Source organism: Melitaea cinxia, chromosome 8 (assembly GCF_905220565.1).
Source record: "Melitaea cinxia chromosome 8, ilMelCinx1.1, whole genome shotgun sequence".
Lineage (NCBI taxonomy): Eukaryota > Metazoa > Arthropoda > Insecta > Lepidoptera > Nymphalidae > Melitaea > Melitaea cinxia.
Genome location: NC_059401.1, coordinates 4,105,059 through 4,121,975, shown reverse-complemented (window position 1 = coordinate 4,121,975; position 16,917 = coordinate 4,105,059). Strand labels below are relative to the sequence as shown.

At 31.7% G+C, this 16,917-nt stretch overlaps 1 protein-coding gene across 1 annotated transcript; it reads right to left on the bottom strand.

Moving 5' to 3' along the window:
- Positions 1-2,414: 2,414 nt before the first annotated feature.
- On the bottom strand, positions 2,415-15,105 carry LOC123655795 (O-acyltransferase like protein-like). The gene is made up of 14 exons (XM_045591550.1): positions 14,913-15,105; positions 11,118-11,388; positions 10,618-10,800; positions 9,028-9,107; positions 8,041-8,234; positions 7,640-7,754; positions 7,226-7,440; positions 6,327-6,520; positions 5,652-5,787; positions 5,089-5,275; positions 4,171-4,313; positions 3,557-3,674; positions 3,100-3,229; positions 2,415-2,430 (listed from the first exon to the last, which is right to left on the bottom strand). Exons 1-14 carry the CDS (start codon positions 15,103-15,105, stop codon positions 2,415-2,417), a joined length of 2,175 nt encoding a protein of 724 aa, XP_045447506.1.
- Between the last annotated feature and the right edge of the window lie 1,812 nt (positions 15,106-16,917).

The following is a 16,917-nucleotide window of genomic DNA, read 5'->3' as shown; positions in this document are numbered from 1 at the left end:
AATGCTTACTAAAGTAAAGTAATTTATAATCATAAAAATAAACTGATAGCTTATCCCACTGCTGGGTATAAGCCTCCTTCTCCATGTAGGATGTTACAGATTAAATTGTACAGTTTATTTTAACTTTCTAATAGCCAAATCTGCACAAGATTATTTTATATATATATAGGTCGGCAAACAAACGTACGGCTCACCGAATGGAAAGTGATTACCGTAGCTTATAAACATCTGCAACACCAGAAGCATAACAAGCGCGTTGCCAACCCTATCCCCAGGAGCTCTGGTCGCCTTACTAACAAACAGGAACACAACACTGCTTGAAAGCAGTATTATTTAGCTGTGATCTTCTGTAAAGTCGAGGTACTATCCCAGTTGTGCTGCTCCATATTTCGAGCAGGAAATTTGGTGCTATGCCCTACCTCATTTGAACTACTCGTATAGAAATAAATAGCGAAATGTATGTGTATGTTCCATATTAATAATCATATTCCCGATATTTTGATTCGACCAGAAGAATTTCAGGTCGCTACTATATCTATGTATACCGTTCTTGATGGCTTATTGCCTTTAAGTTTTTTCAAAGAACAGGCTGTATATAGAAAAACGATTTTTTAAATAAAACTCGTGCATCTTACGACAATAATATATTTAAAAAGAATACATTTTTTTTAAATATTATGATAGAGCCTAAAACTGAAATCAGGGTAATCGTAAATGCTATTTTTTTTTCTTGTGATAGTTTAATTAAAGTTTTTATTTAATTATCTTTTGGACAAGCAAGTTGGAATGTGTATGTTTAGTAACAATGATACTCGTCACTTTAATTTCCATGAATTGATTCTAATTGACCAAGCAAACGCCAATATAGATAGAGCCGTAATGGATCGTAATATGTGTATGATGTAAAAATAGTTACTGTTGAAATATTACACTACATCTACTGTTCCTTGTTTAATAACGTAGTTTACTAACTGTTTTTCTCGTCTTGTTATATAAAATAAGTCTTTATACAAATTTAAAATAAACAAAGTTATGAAAATATCCTTAAACATCAGTCTCGTAAACAAGACATTCGTAGATAATGTTGAAATATCGAAAATGAAAATAAAAAACATGGTAAATATCCTGTTTTAAATAATTTTAGTAATAAAACCTCTTTCTCTTCCTTTCTTCTTCATTCTTCTCCTTCAGATTGACAGCTGACAAGTATAATCCTGTCATTAGATTCATATAATATTTATGTATGTAGCTGTGTATGTATTAACAAATATATATGTGTATGTTATAAATATATATAATACTAACTGATTAACGTAGGGGAATGAAAAATAGATGTTAGCCGATTCTCAGACCTACCCGATATGCACAAAAAATTTCATGAGAATCGGTCAAGCCGTTTCACAGGAGTTTAACTACAAACACCGCGACACGAGAATTTTATATATTAGATGTATTTATGTTTATGTCTGGTTAGTACATATTTTGCGTCCCTCTAACTAACAATTCTAGCGCTCTGTTCAAAAGTTGCCTGGAAGAAATCGCTGCTTTAGCGATAAAGCCGCCTGTTGCAACTAATGCAACTTTATTATTTTTGTTTACTATCTAAAATTTTGTTATTTTTTGTGTTGGTGTGTAAGAAAGTGTAAATAAATAAATAAATAAGGATGGAACCAATGCATGTGTTTACGGTAAACAAAGATGTGTTCCATAAATTACACAATTATAAAATACAAGTAATTTTTAATCATAAATTTTGTATAAAAAAGACTACAAAAATAAATTAAAAAGGGTTGTACTCATAGTGGTCTATCAAGAGGTATCAAAGGCGTACAAAATTTCAACTAACTTTTGTCATTTCATAAAGCGTAATTTATTAATATTTTGTTCGAAGTAATATCAGATTCTTCAACCATTCCCAGACACTGCATAGCGGAAACCCTCTTTTCTAAGTTATCTTGTATCATCAAAGCTGAATTTCTTATATGTTACTTGGGTAGCTATTTTAAGATATTTCCCCGTTAGCCTGACAATTTCGACAGTTCCAGTCCCCGACGGGACAAATATTTAGGTTGGCTAAATAATAAGTCCAAACAACAGCCCTCTGATAGTATATGAGGATATAAAGGAAGTGCAATAAAATGTACAAAAGTCACATCGCATTTGTCAATACTTGTATTTGGAGGACAACAAAATTTATCAAAACACATAGAGATGATCTTAAATTAGTTTATTTTTTACCTAAACAAAATAATTCTATAAAATATTCTACTGTAAGTATTATGTTCTATAATAGTATTGATGACGTTCTAAAATATATTCAGTTTTATATTTTATGTAGTGATTATATACTCGTATAGAGATAGTGATAAAAACGTTAATAACGTAAGATGATAATCTACACTTATAATAAAATTTTAACACGTCCTGATGCTGAAATTAAAATTAAATTTGCTATAAAAATAGATTTAATAAAATAAGTATTTTCAAAATGCACCACTAGTACAAACATCAAGAAGATTTCGTCAAATATCTCATAAGGTGAGGTAGTTATTTTTCAACATTTAAATAACATCGCTAACATACAAAAGTTTCACGTCATCATAAAAAAAACTTATTTTATCAAATTAACTCAGAAACCTATTTTGTAAATACCGGACAAAATAAAAAGAAACCATTCACAAAAAAAAGATTTCGTTCACAGCTCATCAATATACTTGTAAACATACACAAACTGCATATTACATACACAAACTGTATGTAATAGCTCTTCCGTCTCAAATTTAAAAAAAATCTTTCAACAGAAAAGTCACTGTTTGGAAAAAGAATTGAAGTAAACTATTTTCATCCCTAGTTATTTAAAAATTGTCAAAAACTACATATTTTATCAACTATATAAAAATAACTACTTTGCCTTTTTTAAACTCTGACAATTCATCACGAATACTGTTTAGTTTTTAGGTTTTTGTTTGGGATGACAAAGGTTCACCAATCTCTTCTATATTGTCTATATTTTGATTTTTTTCATGATTAAAATTATTTTCCTCTATATTGTTTGAATTTTCATTTTTTTCATGATTAGAATTATGTTTCTTTAAATGCAGAATAGTTGGATCGCTCTTTTTCAAGTGTGTAACAACGGTTTTTTCTAAATCTCCTATATTATTTTCGGGTACTAGAACAGATTTTGATCTAGAGCCATTTTGAGGTGGTCGTCGACCTCCCCTTGGTCCTAAAATAAGAAAAGTAGTAGTTAAATTCTTATCACGTATTGTAATGTCATAATTATCATTACATTATGATTAGCCCGTTGGCGCAGTTTATACTTTCTGTTCCGCGGGTTGCGGGTTCGATTCCCGCGTGAGTCTGGGTGTAGTATTTGTATTTATATATTTGTATATGAAACTATTTCTATGTATATTTATCAAAAAAATATTTAGTTATACCTACACAAGCATTAAGTTGCTTACCTTAGGAACAGGCGATCATGTGTGTATATTATAAGATATTTTTTTATTTATATTCATATATTGTTGGAGTAATATTTATATAAACTCACCTCCATCCAATACACTTATTAGAATTTTGGTATATATAGAAAATGGAGCATCAATAATCACTGTCATAAAAAACGCTAAAAGAAATGACAGCATAAGCACAGACATGAACTCGTATATCTGGGAACAAAAGGTGAAAATAGTTAGTCATAATTTAAATATTACTAATAATTATATAAAAGTTAGCAAAAAAAGTATTCAAAGAAATGTTTTTGGTATTTTTTTTACGACTAGATCGGCAAATAAGCGAACGGTCACCTAAGCGATTACCGTAGCCTATAAACGCCTATAGCCTAACAACACCAGGAACATTGCAAGCTTGTCGCTAACCCTACTTCTGAGTCTCCCAAACAGCTCTGTTCGCCTTAATTATTTGGTTATTCATCACAAGAATAAGGCTACTTGAAAGCAGTATTATGTAGCTGTGATCTTCTGTAAGAATGAGGTAATTCCCCAGGCAGACTTGATGTACCCTGCTGCGCCTTACCTCAATTCATATTATTTATTTATACTAACATTATACGCTGAGATAACCTTATACAGGTGTATGACTTTATAAATAAAGAATAAAAAAAACATTATTACATGCATATATTGATAGTTTATTTAAACTTACTCTTAATCCCATTGAAAAATGAACAGTTGCTAACTGCGTTCCTGCTATTACAAAGGTGAGTGGGTAATGGTAAAGGTACATAGCATATGATATACGTGATGGCAATTTCCAAACACTCAGCGTTAGGAACCAGTTTATTGGACCTAAAAATAGAAAAAAACATGTATTTATTTATTTATACTTTAACTTTGTTGATATTTAATCGTTATTAATTCTGACGTTCGTTCAGATGTTGCCTTAACAGCAACCGTTTCAAGTTTTGGTTCGAGCTATACCGTTATGAGTCTCCCTACAATGTATTGAAAACCATGTTAAGACGTTGATCCCAATTGTCATCGTAGGTAATTGACCAGCCTGATGAATTAATCTTAAATCCTCGTTATATACTGAAAGAAGGGTTGCACCCAGCATTTGTACGTTTAAAGACTGTTGTATTCTGTAAATTTTATCTGATTATTAATTTTATGTTGCATATTAAAATTATCACAAGACCTGATCATGATCATACCTTGGAGCCTTACGTGGAAAGGTGGGTTGTAATAGGCTAATGATCATAACCTTTCTCAAGAGTTTTTAGTTTTGACCCAGTAGGTATATCCTAAGATTTTTCCACGTATAAGCATCTGTTCTAAAAGTTCATGTCAACTTTCAGAACTTAAATATCATCTCTAATCTAAATATATCATAAGGTATTCTATTCTTTTGAAATTTACTAAAATTAAAATAATTAAAGTTACTCGTATTCTTAAAATTATAGTTTAAAATTAAATAATTGGTTTTCTCATTTAAAGTTCTTAATTTCTACATATATTACTTTAAAAACGTGCATTTCAGTGACTCATTATATCAAGTACAGGACCAGTAAATTTTAACACAGTTTTCAATATTATCTATCTCTCCACAATAACACGTATTTACCTCCATATCCTTTCACACAGGCAAAGATGATCCAACTTAAAGCTATTGACCAAATTAATCTCATAAATGAGTTAATAATATTATCTCCCAATTTATTGTCCCAATCTAATTGCATTGTTTCGTATGATAAGTAGAACGCTGATGCGATCACACCCAGTGATATTACCCATAACAATAGCACGAAGCCCTGTAGAAAGAACATTACAATAAGTAATATTTTTTTAAGTTACATTTATAAAAATCGACACTAAAATCAAGAGACAGTTTTTGACAATTCTTTATTTTCAACCATCGCTCAACCAATGTATATTAGTATAGACATTTCTAAGCGGTACTTGTGAATTCAAAGATTGTAGATTATTTATTTTATTAGTCAAGATAAAAAGGGCATTAAGGCTTGTTTTACATGCCGATGAAAAAATCGTGTTAACTTTATCAGTAATCGTTAAAATTGAATAAATTTACTCAGATAATGTAAACCAGAATAATCGATTTATTTATTTTTTTAAATAATTGCAGGAATGTGGAAAATTAAGAAGTGTTAAAGGAGACATACAACTTACAATATTTAAATAAATATTTTTTCCTTTGTATATATGTATAACGTAGCCAACTATCATTCCATAAATAAATGGAGCTGCACGAGTCCATGGAAGATAGTAAAAGTTTTGCAAGTAATCCTTTTGCTGCTCAGCGTCACTAAAAAGAAGTGGAAATGTTTTATTTTATCATTTAAAATATTATTTTTTTAAAACAAATAATATAACTTATATATAAAAAATAGTAGCTACATACAATTAATCAATGTATTACTACTCTACAATAATCTTCTGGGGATTGGCTGACATACGAGCTTATCCATCAACCCGCAGTGGAACAGAGTCGTGGATTAAGCCCCGATCTTTCTCAAACACAACATATTCTTTTCTAATTATTAGGTCTATTTTAGCATAAAAATAATTATGTGCACCATTGTCTGTTCTTTAGATAGGCCATTTAATGCCTGTATTAAAGGTAACAGCTTACTTATATGGATACAATTGCTTATCAAATTACGTAAAATAATACACATGTAAATACAAATATTACAGCCAGAATCGGGACGGCAGTCCGACCCACGCCCCTAGGCTGAAAGCAAGATTACTGCAAGCAGCGCCAACTGGCTACACAAGTTATAATACGGGTTACATAAAATATACTTAGTGATATTTCATTAAAAAAATTAAATAAAAACCCACATAAGTGTCAACGAAGGCGAAGCTGTATTCATTATGAAAATCCATACTGTTGATGTTGTCATAACAACCAAAAATCCTGCTATTAGAGCAATCCAAGCAGCTTTTCTTGTTTTACCGAGCATCCAATAGAGGACAAGAGGCGAGATGATATGCAGTTGGATGTCTATGGCAATGTACCACGAATGGCGAACACACTATAACCAAAAATATTTTAAATTAAGCAAATAAACAGGCTGAAATTAACTGAAAATACTGAAATAAACTGAAATTGAGTATATTAATAGTCGTATTTTGTACAAGAAACCTAATAAATTAAATAAGAACAATCACTTTGAAATAGCAGTCAAAATATAAACAATTTAAAATTTGGGTTTACTTCTTGAGTGTCTTCAAAAACATATATATTTTCTTTCCAAAGGCCACGATTGATAATTGGACTTTCACTTTTTATAACCGATCTAAGATTTTATCAGCCACACAATTTGCGATATATTTTTATCTTAGGAAGTTTAATTTAAAATACATTTCACTCCAAGACGACCGCTCTGGTTTAATGGTGCGTGTGCCGAGTAGGCGGCGCCTAAAAACTGACGGTAGCAAGTTCGATTCCCGCTCAGAGTGGATATTCGTGTTTATATAAATATTTATTTCCGGTTTGGTTGTTAGTATTTGTGGGTTGCCTCACCGTGCCACGTAGAGAGCACATTAAGCGGTCAGTCCCGGTTGGTATCATGTACACCTGCCCTGTTACTCATAAATAAATAAATAAAATTTTATTTTATAGGTTCTTCTGTATAATAATAGGTGTATTTTGTATAATCTGCCAAACAGTATGGATATGTTCTACGTTGCTGTAGCCATTTCAAAACTCTTTTTGAATGCATTAAATAATAACTCACTAAATGGCCGGGATTCACTAAGTTCTGAACATGTAACAACGTTGTCCACCAGAACGACCTACAATTCTGGACACTAGTCGCAACGTCTTCCCAATACGGTCCATCTGCTACTCGATGAAAGACGGATGCTTCGAGTAATACTGCCGCGGCAAGCAATGGAAACATTCGTAGAAGTCGATTCAAGTAAAAAGTGTGTAAACGCTTTAGGAATCGTCCTGGAAATAATATTAAAATTTGATTACATGCAGTGCATATAGTCATGAACATGTTATGATAATTAAATTAATAATAGTTAAATGTTATAATAGAAATAAAATGCAAAACTAGAGTTCATAAAATTTTACAGCGCTTAATAATTTTTTGGTTTAATTATAATTTACCCGTTTACTTCGTCGAATTTAAAATTTAACATACCTCCATTCATCTTTCCTACTGTAGTGTATGTTAAAAGAATACCAGCCATTAGTAGAAAAGAATCCACAGCGTACAAGGCCGTCGTAACCCATACGGCATTACCAGATATTAACCACTGCAAATGACGTTGGTGTTGCAGTACTTCATTATCATAGAATACAGATACAATGTGTAATAATTAATTCTGAATTACGTATATGACAATCATTTATATATAGAGAACTTAAATTTACCTTCCGAAATAATAAGTAAATAAAAGATAATTCCAAACGATCTTCTACAATATAAATCTGTATTTATAAACAAAACTTAAATACGTCATATTTTTTACGAAACTGAAACCAAAAATCGCTGATATGTCATCGTAATGAGCATAATAGTATTAAATAAAATATCATTACCTCTAAAACATCCGAAAGGTTAGAAGTTAAGTTATACATTTGAAATGTATGTCCTACAATAACCCACAACATGGAAATAGCTCTAATTCCGTCCAAACAATCTAACGCATTAGGATTAGGAGAAAACGTGAGAAGTCGTCTAGTGTTGGTGTAAAGAGAAAATGTGTTGAAGAGCATGTTTGCTTTCTTTGGATCTGAAAAAAGTATAACAGCTATTAGACACTATCCAATTATTTTTATATACCTCTATATCGTCACTATTTCGTTTCTTATAAATTTCAATGATGTGTAAGTTTTTTTAAATATCATAAAAAACAAGTTCATTTAATTGTAAGTGGTTATTTCCATTCATGTATACTTTTTGTTTTAAATTATTTTTACAAACTCCCCTGACATAATCAGAAACTGTTATTTTCTACAATGATACGATCATACAATATAATTTTCTTATACATATAAGATAACTTATATTATTGTTATAATATAAGTTAGTGTCTAGTTTGTAGTATTGTTATACTACAAACTAGACACACTTAAATGTACTCCTATTAATCATACGTGTTTATTCTATACCAACTTTACCTTTCGTCTTATGTCAGAGGTACGACTTATAATTAACACTTACTATCCTACAGGTATTATATTCTATCTTATTATACTATACATCTAATGTCATTACTATTTTACACTACAGTATTGTTAATAACATTATTTACAAATACTGTCCTATCCTACATTTCTTATTCCTATTTACTATTCTTACAAACTTATATTTAAAACATATATTACACACAATATAGTCGAAGTATACTTTTGTACTATGTCTTTTATTGACTGCTGCACACACATATTCGCAAAATTTCCTGTTGATTTGCACTCCGAGTCGCACCTTGCTTAGCGATCATATCATATATACCTTGGCACGCCTGCATGGCCATGATTATCCCTCCGTAATATTCCTAATATGTATGTATGTAAAATTCTTACCTCTTTTCAGGATGAAAATATGGTTGATGTCATAAAGCGTGTGGAGAATCGTAATAAAGCCCAGTATAGACAGGATAACGCTTGAAAGAGAGAAAGAGTAAAATTTCAGAAATATAATATCTAATCTTAGATAAAATGATATTTTTGTCTAAAAATTAATTTTCCGATTGTGGATTAAATAATAAGTCATAAGTCGATTGTGGATTAAAATATAAGTAATAAAATTCTAAAATTTTATGATTCTATAACAATTGCTATATTCAACATTCGTCACATCATATTTTATATTAAAATTTGTATTAACTTCCTATGGAAATGTAAAAAATGATAAATATATCCGTTTAATACATAACATCATTAACTGAACGTGCTTTATTAGACGCGGCAATTCATCGCAATGAATAGACATCTCGTCAAAATGAAAATATTCTTACATATACCGGTATTTAATCATAAACAAAAAAAGGATCCTAAGCCAATAAACTATTGAAATATTTTATAAATGTAATTTAAGTTTTCAAAAAAAAACTAGATTTGTGCTCGAATGTTTTTAAGCCTCTATCGAAGTTAATACTATATAATACCATCATAGATATTTTTGTAAATGATGTTTCAAAGGTCAGAGTCTTATATTACTTATCAAGTTTGTCCTTCAAAGTACATATGTATACAGATATAGATGTATGTAGGATTATTTATGCGTAACAAAACGTTATATCGATAAATTTTTGTTGTTACTAATCTTTATATACCTGGACAATCAGGTATACATGGAAATCCGACATGTCGGATTAAATTTTATAACATCAATCTATACTAACACTATACTCGTACTCGTAGAGTGAAGTTTATGAGCTTAGAGAGTCTCTTCATTAGTAAACATCTAACCGATTTAAAAAAATGTTTACCAGTAGAAAGTAAATTTTTCCATCTCGTGGTCGGTATGCCTCAATATAACATTTTGTGTCGAAAATTTATGAAAGTGATTTATGAGCATTATCAATTACAATTTCATATTATTAATCAAAGTCTAAAGGGGCAAACTGTATCTAAAACACTAGAAATAGAATTGATTGGAAGGTGAACATTAAAGTAGAAGTGAAATCTATAATAGGCGATAACCTTGGAGCCTTAATGGATTTGCAGTAATATACCTATTAAGTTAAATTTTATTTTTATACTAATAAGTTTTTACCGATAAATAGAGGTCGACAGATAATGAAAAAGATAATATGAAACAGACAATGGTAAAATTTATAATAACAAACATAACATGTCAGTACTTATAGGCCCAATAAATGAAGCAGGTTATCTAGTATACATATTCAAATATATTTAATAATAATTTTTATTTTGAATGATTCGCGATTGCTGATTGTTAAAACAGACATAAAATTTGCAAGTAACCAATTATATAAGTTCGAATAAAGATTTGTTTTCAAGTCAGACATTTTTGAATTTACATCAATTACTCTTTGATATAAATTAATATGTGCTGTTTTCCACCCAAATATAGAACTGGCCATGACTGTTCGTAATAGCACAAAAGTAGTAGTAGATATAAAATTTGGATTTGTTCTTGTTACTCACATAGCAACATAGTCAACTGGGACCCAGGGTTTGTCATCTGGTAAGCGAACCAAGACTTCGTCATAGTTGAATCCGATAGCGGAAATATTGAAAAACATGTTCGTGATCCAGTCTTGTGTTGTGCACGGTTTTGGTACACATAATGCTACAGTAATTGACAGCATCTCAACTAACGACTCTGATCTGTAAAATATTTCAACGTTATATTTATTCAATTTGGACTTACATTTTATTTAAAGACTTTACTTTGAGGGTTTTCTCTTTTGCAACAACTGGGAGTGCGATTTAAAAATGTGCAAAATAATGTGACAATTTTTATTGCTAAATAAACAGCTATTTGCACTAAACTGTTATTATTAAAACCACTTGCAAAAGTTATATTTAACTTTTGCAAGGGGTCCTTAAATTGGCAGATGAAATCAATATCAAGAACATTGGAAGCTAAACTATGTCAAAATGATAGAATTTTTTTTTTTAGTATTAACTATAAGTTAACTTACTCTTCAGCATCAGTGCGAATAGCAAAATCTTGAATTTCGTTATATAAATGCGTAGCTCGTACAACATTTCTGTCTGTAAGACTAAAATTTGATGGTATTTCGAACGGTAGTCTAAATTCTTGATAAAATGGTATACTAATCAAGTAATATTTTCCTTGTATTTGCATATCATCAATGTCAGTTTTTAATTTAAGACATTGTTCATAGTTCCCTAAATCTGCAATATTAAGCATGAAAATGCCTCTTGGAAACCGTATCCCGGCATCCAAAACTGCAAAAAAACAAAAACTGGTTGATAATCTATCTATTCTACAGTTGCTAAATGAACTTTGTTTTATAAGTATCTTTATCTACACTAATGTTGTAACATTCTACTTATGTTTCCAATACTTGACTTATAATTACTACTGTTATAGTGCGGACAACAAAACACTCAATTTAAGCAATTTCACATGATGGTATAATATCCACATCGATATCGTAAAATCTCATTATTACATCGCGCGCATGCGCGCAGCTGCGCTCTCATTGGTTAGATTTTAATGGCGGCAAAATCACTGTGACAATACACGTACGCGCGTACGCGTATTTAATTTAATAAATTAAAAGTTAAAAATGGATAGCGACGATGATATTTGTACGCCTCCGGATATTCTAGAATTGGCAACAAAATTAACTCACAATCTTTTGCCAGAAAAATCTAGAAAATTATATGAAAAAGAATATAATAACTTATTCCGACTCCGTCTACGAGCTCTACTGCTTGCCCCGCGACCGCTACAGCTGCTGGATCAATAATTAACATTAACTTTCAAAATTGTACCATCCAAAATTTGAACAATTATTATAAATAAACTATTGTCAGCTTTTACTCTTGTTGTTTGATTAATTGCATTAGTGAAGATAAAGTAGTGTATGCAACTGCATATAACACGGGTATTAAAACACTCGTTACTATTATGAAACGAGCGCAACTCGTGTTTTAATACCCTTCATTATATGACAGTTGCATAAACTACTATTATTAATCATATTATCGTACCATAAATATGTGATAGTGGTAAAATGCCATTTACTTTCATTCCGTTTTAACTATAATTTTCATTGTTATTACTGTACTAGCGACCCGCTCCGGCTTCGCAAGGGTATAAAATATAATTATAGCCTATGTCATTCACTGAAAAAAATGATTAAAATCGATCCAGTAGTTTTTATTTATTCATTACTGCCCGTGGCCCGCACGCGTTAACTTTAAAGTAAAAGCCGGCCGGAACCGCCGCAAACGCTACGTCCCGCAATTGTTAACTCTGTAATATCTTCGAAAATATTCATTTAAATCATATGCTATAAAGATCCATATAGATCTATATTAAATCAACAATGTATTTAAGGTATTTAATTAGATAAGGATTAATGCTGTACTGGTTAAAATCGCTTTGAAAATTAGCCATTATCTGTCGTAAAAAGTAAATGACAAAAAAATGTTATTGTGGGATATCCATAAGAGATAGACATATACCATAGCAAAGTTTTCTGTAGACCTTTTCAATGTGTACAATACTTAGTACATTATTTTGATAAATCTCGTAGGGTTCAGGCTGCGTTTGCAATGTAAGCGGAAAAATGTAATTATTTACGACATCACATTAGAAACCTCAAAAATAACAGTATTTTTCCACAATTTAATGTATGTTATTATACATATAAACCTTCCTCTTCAATCACTCTATCTATTAAATAAACCGCATCAAAATCTGTTGCGTAGTTTTAAAGATTTAAGCATACACAGGGACATAGGGACATAGGGACAGAGAAAGCGACTTTGTTTTATACTATGTAGTGATTAAATATACTAGGTAACTGAGGTAAGGCACAACAGGAATTTCCTGCTCAAAATATGGAGCAGCCCGACTGGGGTAGTACCTCGACCTTACAAGAAGATCACAGCAAAATAATACTGTTTTCAAGCAGTATTGTGTTCCTGTTGGTGAGTAAGGTGACCCTGAGCTCCTGGGGGATTGGGGATTGGGTCGGCAACGCGCTTGCGATGCTTCTGGTGTTGCAGGTGTCTATAAGCTACCGTAATCACTTACCATCAGGTGAGCCGTACGCTTGTTTGCCGACCTAGTGACATAAAAAAAAAACCTAGTGGTCGCCCAGTGGTTGAAATTCGACCGTAAATAATTAACATTATAAGTTTGAACATTATTAAGGTACTGTTGTCAAAGACTTACTATTATATTGTAATACGTACGCCGCGTTGACGCAATGGTCACAACAGTGGTTTATGGCTGTTGCGCTGGTAGTTGCGGGTTCAACCTCCACAATTGACAAACATTTGTATTTGCCGTATAATTTAAAAAAATATATTAGCATTCTGCACTCCTTCTCTATATATAAACTATAGGTGTGCGAAATTTCATACTTCTCTGTCCACCCAATTTTCGTAAAAAGAAGTATAAAGTTTTTGCTTCACGTAGGTATTAATATACAGATAATCTATGTCACGTAGTGTTTTCAACACTTTCGCTGTCACGTGTTTGTCCTACTCATTTCATTGCCATACTGTTGATTTTTTTTATTTACCTTAATTTAAATTTTACAAGAGTACCGAGAGGTTTTTTCTTGGCCTACACTAGGGCTCTAGGGCTACTTTAGTTCATTTTTTGTAATTTTAAGTAAAGATGTGACATAATATGAACCGATAGAGAGGTGCTTGTAATTACAGTGTATTAATATTGGTAACACAATTAAAGTTACTAGATAACACTGAGTGCTTTACCTTAAGTTCCTAATGTAAGTACCTACTTAATGTATAGTAACCCTTTAAATTGAATTTAACTTTTTGTGCTTGATAGTTTTTTTGAAAAAATTCTGTTTTGATGTTCGATAATTATGTGTAATCAATTACGTTGTGGCGAAATAAATATTTTCATTTTATTACGTCATGGTATGATTCGCAATATGTTCTTTTTTCAAGTTTTCACTTCATGCTTGTAATGTAGGACCTAAAAATCTTTTACTATCTTACTGAAAATATGATTTAATGCGTGAGTTTTTTCACTTTAAATTTTTTAGTAATAAATAATTTATATAATGAAAAGAAGTAGGTATATATATACTAATAATTATATAAAATACATGTGTAAATGCATACATATATACCTCAATACAAGGTAATAATTAAAACCTTATTACAGGATAATTTCTTTTAAATTTCTTAAAAGATTTCAAAGAAAAATAAATAATTGTGTTTAATGGCAAACGAAAAAAACCGACTTCAATTACATCGACAAGTAATACAACAACGTAGGTAGACGAAAAATAGTTAAGTAAATACGCATTATCAAAGATTACTCCAAAAGTTGTAATCAGATCTCGATGACATTTAAATCTGACAACACGATAAAAATCGGAATTCGATTAAAATAAAAATCATCAAAATCGGTACATCCAGTAAAAAGTTATGCGGATTTTCGAGGGTTTCCCTCGATTTTTTTGGGATCCTATCATCAGATCCTGGTTTCCTTATTATGGCACCACAAATGGGATATCTCCTTTCCAACAAAAAAAAAAAAGAATTATCAAAATCGGTTCATAAACGACGAAGTTATCCCCGAACATACATGACCCTATGGTCGAATTGAGTAACCTCCTCCTTTTTTGAAGTCGGTTAAATAAATACATTTAAATTACTCGTGAGTTGAAAAACAGAACAGCATAAACTTAAACAAATAAGGAGTACTTATACTCTAGAGTACTCTCTATTATAAAATCTATATTGGCACAACTCACACTGGGCCAGCAAAACAGGATCAGTTGTCTTCAAATAATCGACTTGTCTCCTACATTCATCTCTATCAATCACTCTATTGTAAAGATCCTTATCAAACACACGCGTAGACGTATTTTCATCAATAACAAGTCTTGCACTTGCAAAGCACAGAATTCCACCAAGCACAAGTAGTATTATTTTGTAGAAATTCATTTTTGTGAATCGTTTCTAATAAAAATACTACTGAGTCGTGTTTTAATGCTCATTTACTGACAAACGTTCTCTCTGTGCGTCTTGTTCTGTTCAACATGAATCAGGGTAATAAAAAAATATTAGTCGACTTAAATTTTTATGTCGTGTATCTTTATAATAAAAATGTATTGCTTCTGATAACTTTTACGTATTGTTGAAGGTTTAGGCTTTTCTTAGTTTAGTTGATAACAAGTTATAAACGCCTCACACTCAACGTCAAGTGCAAGTTATATTAAATTTATTTTCTAATTATATTACTGTTATTATGAAACATTTAAAAGAAATATATGTATATATCAGATTTGTTGGGTCATTAACATTTTTAGAAACGGCAAAACCGTCGACCACAGCTGCTAGTTCTACGGTTCTGCTACCACTATCCATGACTCGAAATTAAAAGCGAAAGCAAAATGAAGAATAAAGAATTATTAATAACACAATTTTAATTATAATTTACTACAAAAATAGATTTCGATGATAGTAGATTAGTAGATTTATAATTTATTTTTAAACTACCGTCACTTAAAAAGAAGTAACTAAATAGTATGAAAATTCCTGCAAGCCCTACAGAGCGACACCATGACATCGGGGCTAATATACGAGTGCCATCGAGCTCTGACGAGGGTAAGTGAAACAAACACCATTATCCTCCAATGGATAAAGGGCCACAGTGGATCGCGAGGCAACGACGCGGCTGACCGACTGGCGAGGAATGGATCGGAGATGAGGGTCTACGGACCCGAACCCATTCTACCTCTGCCTCTCGGATGGCTGCGCAGCCAGCTGCGACACAACACCAAGGTAATGCACCAAGAATATTGGACAAACCTAACCACCTGCAGGCAGACCAAGGAAGCTCTTCCGACGATCAACCTAGGATTGTCCCGCAAACTTCGCGGCTATGGGAGAGCCCAGCTCCGACTACTGGTCGGGGCTGTTACCGGACATGCCTTGCTCAACAAACACTTACACAACTTAGGTGTTACAGACAGCCCCCTATGCAGAGCGTGCATGGAGGCAGAAGAAACGGCCACACACATCCTGCTAGAATGCGGTAGTGTGGCGAACTACAGGGCGATACACCTCGGGACACCGAGGTCGCTCCGGGAAGTCGTCGGCAACGCAAGGGGTCTGCTAGGCTTCCTCAAGGAGCTAGGCTGGCATGAATGAAGCCCCCAGCCTACCACGCAAAATAGGCGCACTAAGTCGTCGAGTTGCGGAGAATAGCCCGTTGAAAAATCAATCAATCAATCAATAGTATGAAAATTAAACGCAGTTCCTTAAATTTTTAACATTTAACAAGAGTTTCACAAATTATTTCAAAATTTTAAGATATAAGGCAGAAAATCGACAGTTTCCACTATTAAACAAATACTATCTTTCGCTAGCTAATACCAAAAGGAATCCGCCAACATACATTACATAAAGACATTGTCATACTGTGTTCCTATTGGTCCATTTCCCATTAGGATCGTTACAATATTAAATTAAATTATTAGGCGGATAAATCAAAGTACAAATGCATAAAATTGACTTCTAAAATTACAATAATATTTTAACGTTCATCATTAAGCAATTTAAACAGCAAAAGTATTAAATAAAAAGAAATAGTAACTAAACAGGTACTTACTTCAGGAAGTTACAAAACAGATAATCGATTCACTAAGATGTCGTTCATTAATTACAAACATTGAAAATTTATCTTAGCCTAATAAATTACAAAAATAATTTTATATTTTCAATCAAAGTATCTTGTAATATTGAAGTTCGATT

What these genes read in the sequence shown, in the direction of transcription:
- LOC123655795 (XM_045591550.1), bottom strand. Translation starts at nt 15,105, where the DNA reads ATGAATTTCTACAAAATAATACTACTTGTGCTTGGTGGAATTCTGTGC. An exon ending in CCAGTTGACTATGTTGCTAT is followed by an intron (nt 9,108 to 10,617) that starts GTGAGTAACAAG and finishes CTCTCTTTCAAG; the next exon opens with CGTTATCCTGTCTATACTGG. An exon ending in TCGCCTTCGTTGACACTTAT is followed by an intron (nt 5,788 to 6,326) that starts GTGGGTTTTTAT and finishes ACTTCTTTTTAG; the next exon opens with TGACGCTGAGCAGCAAAAGG.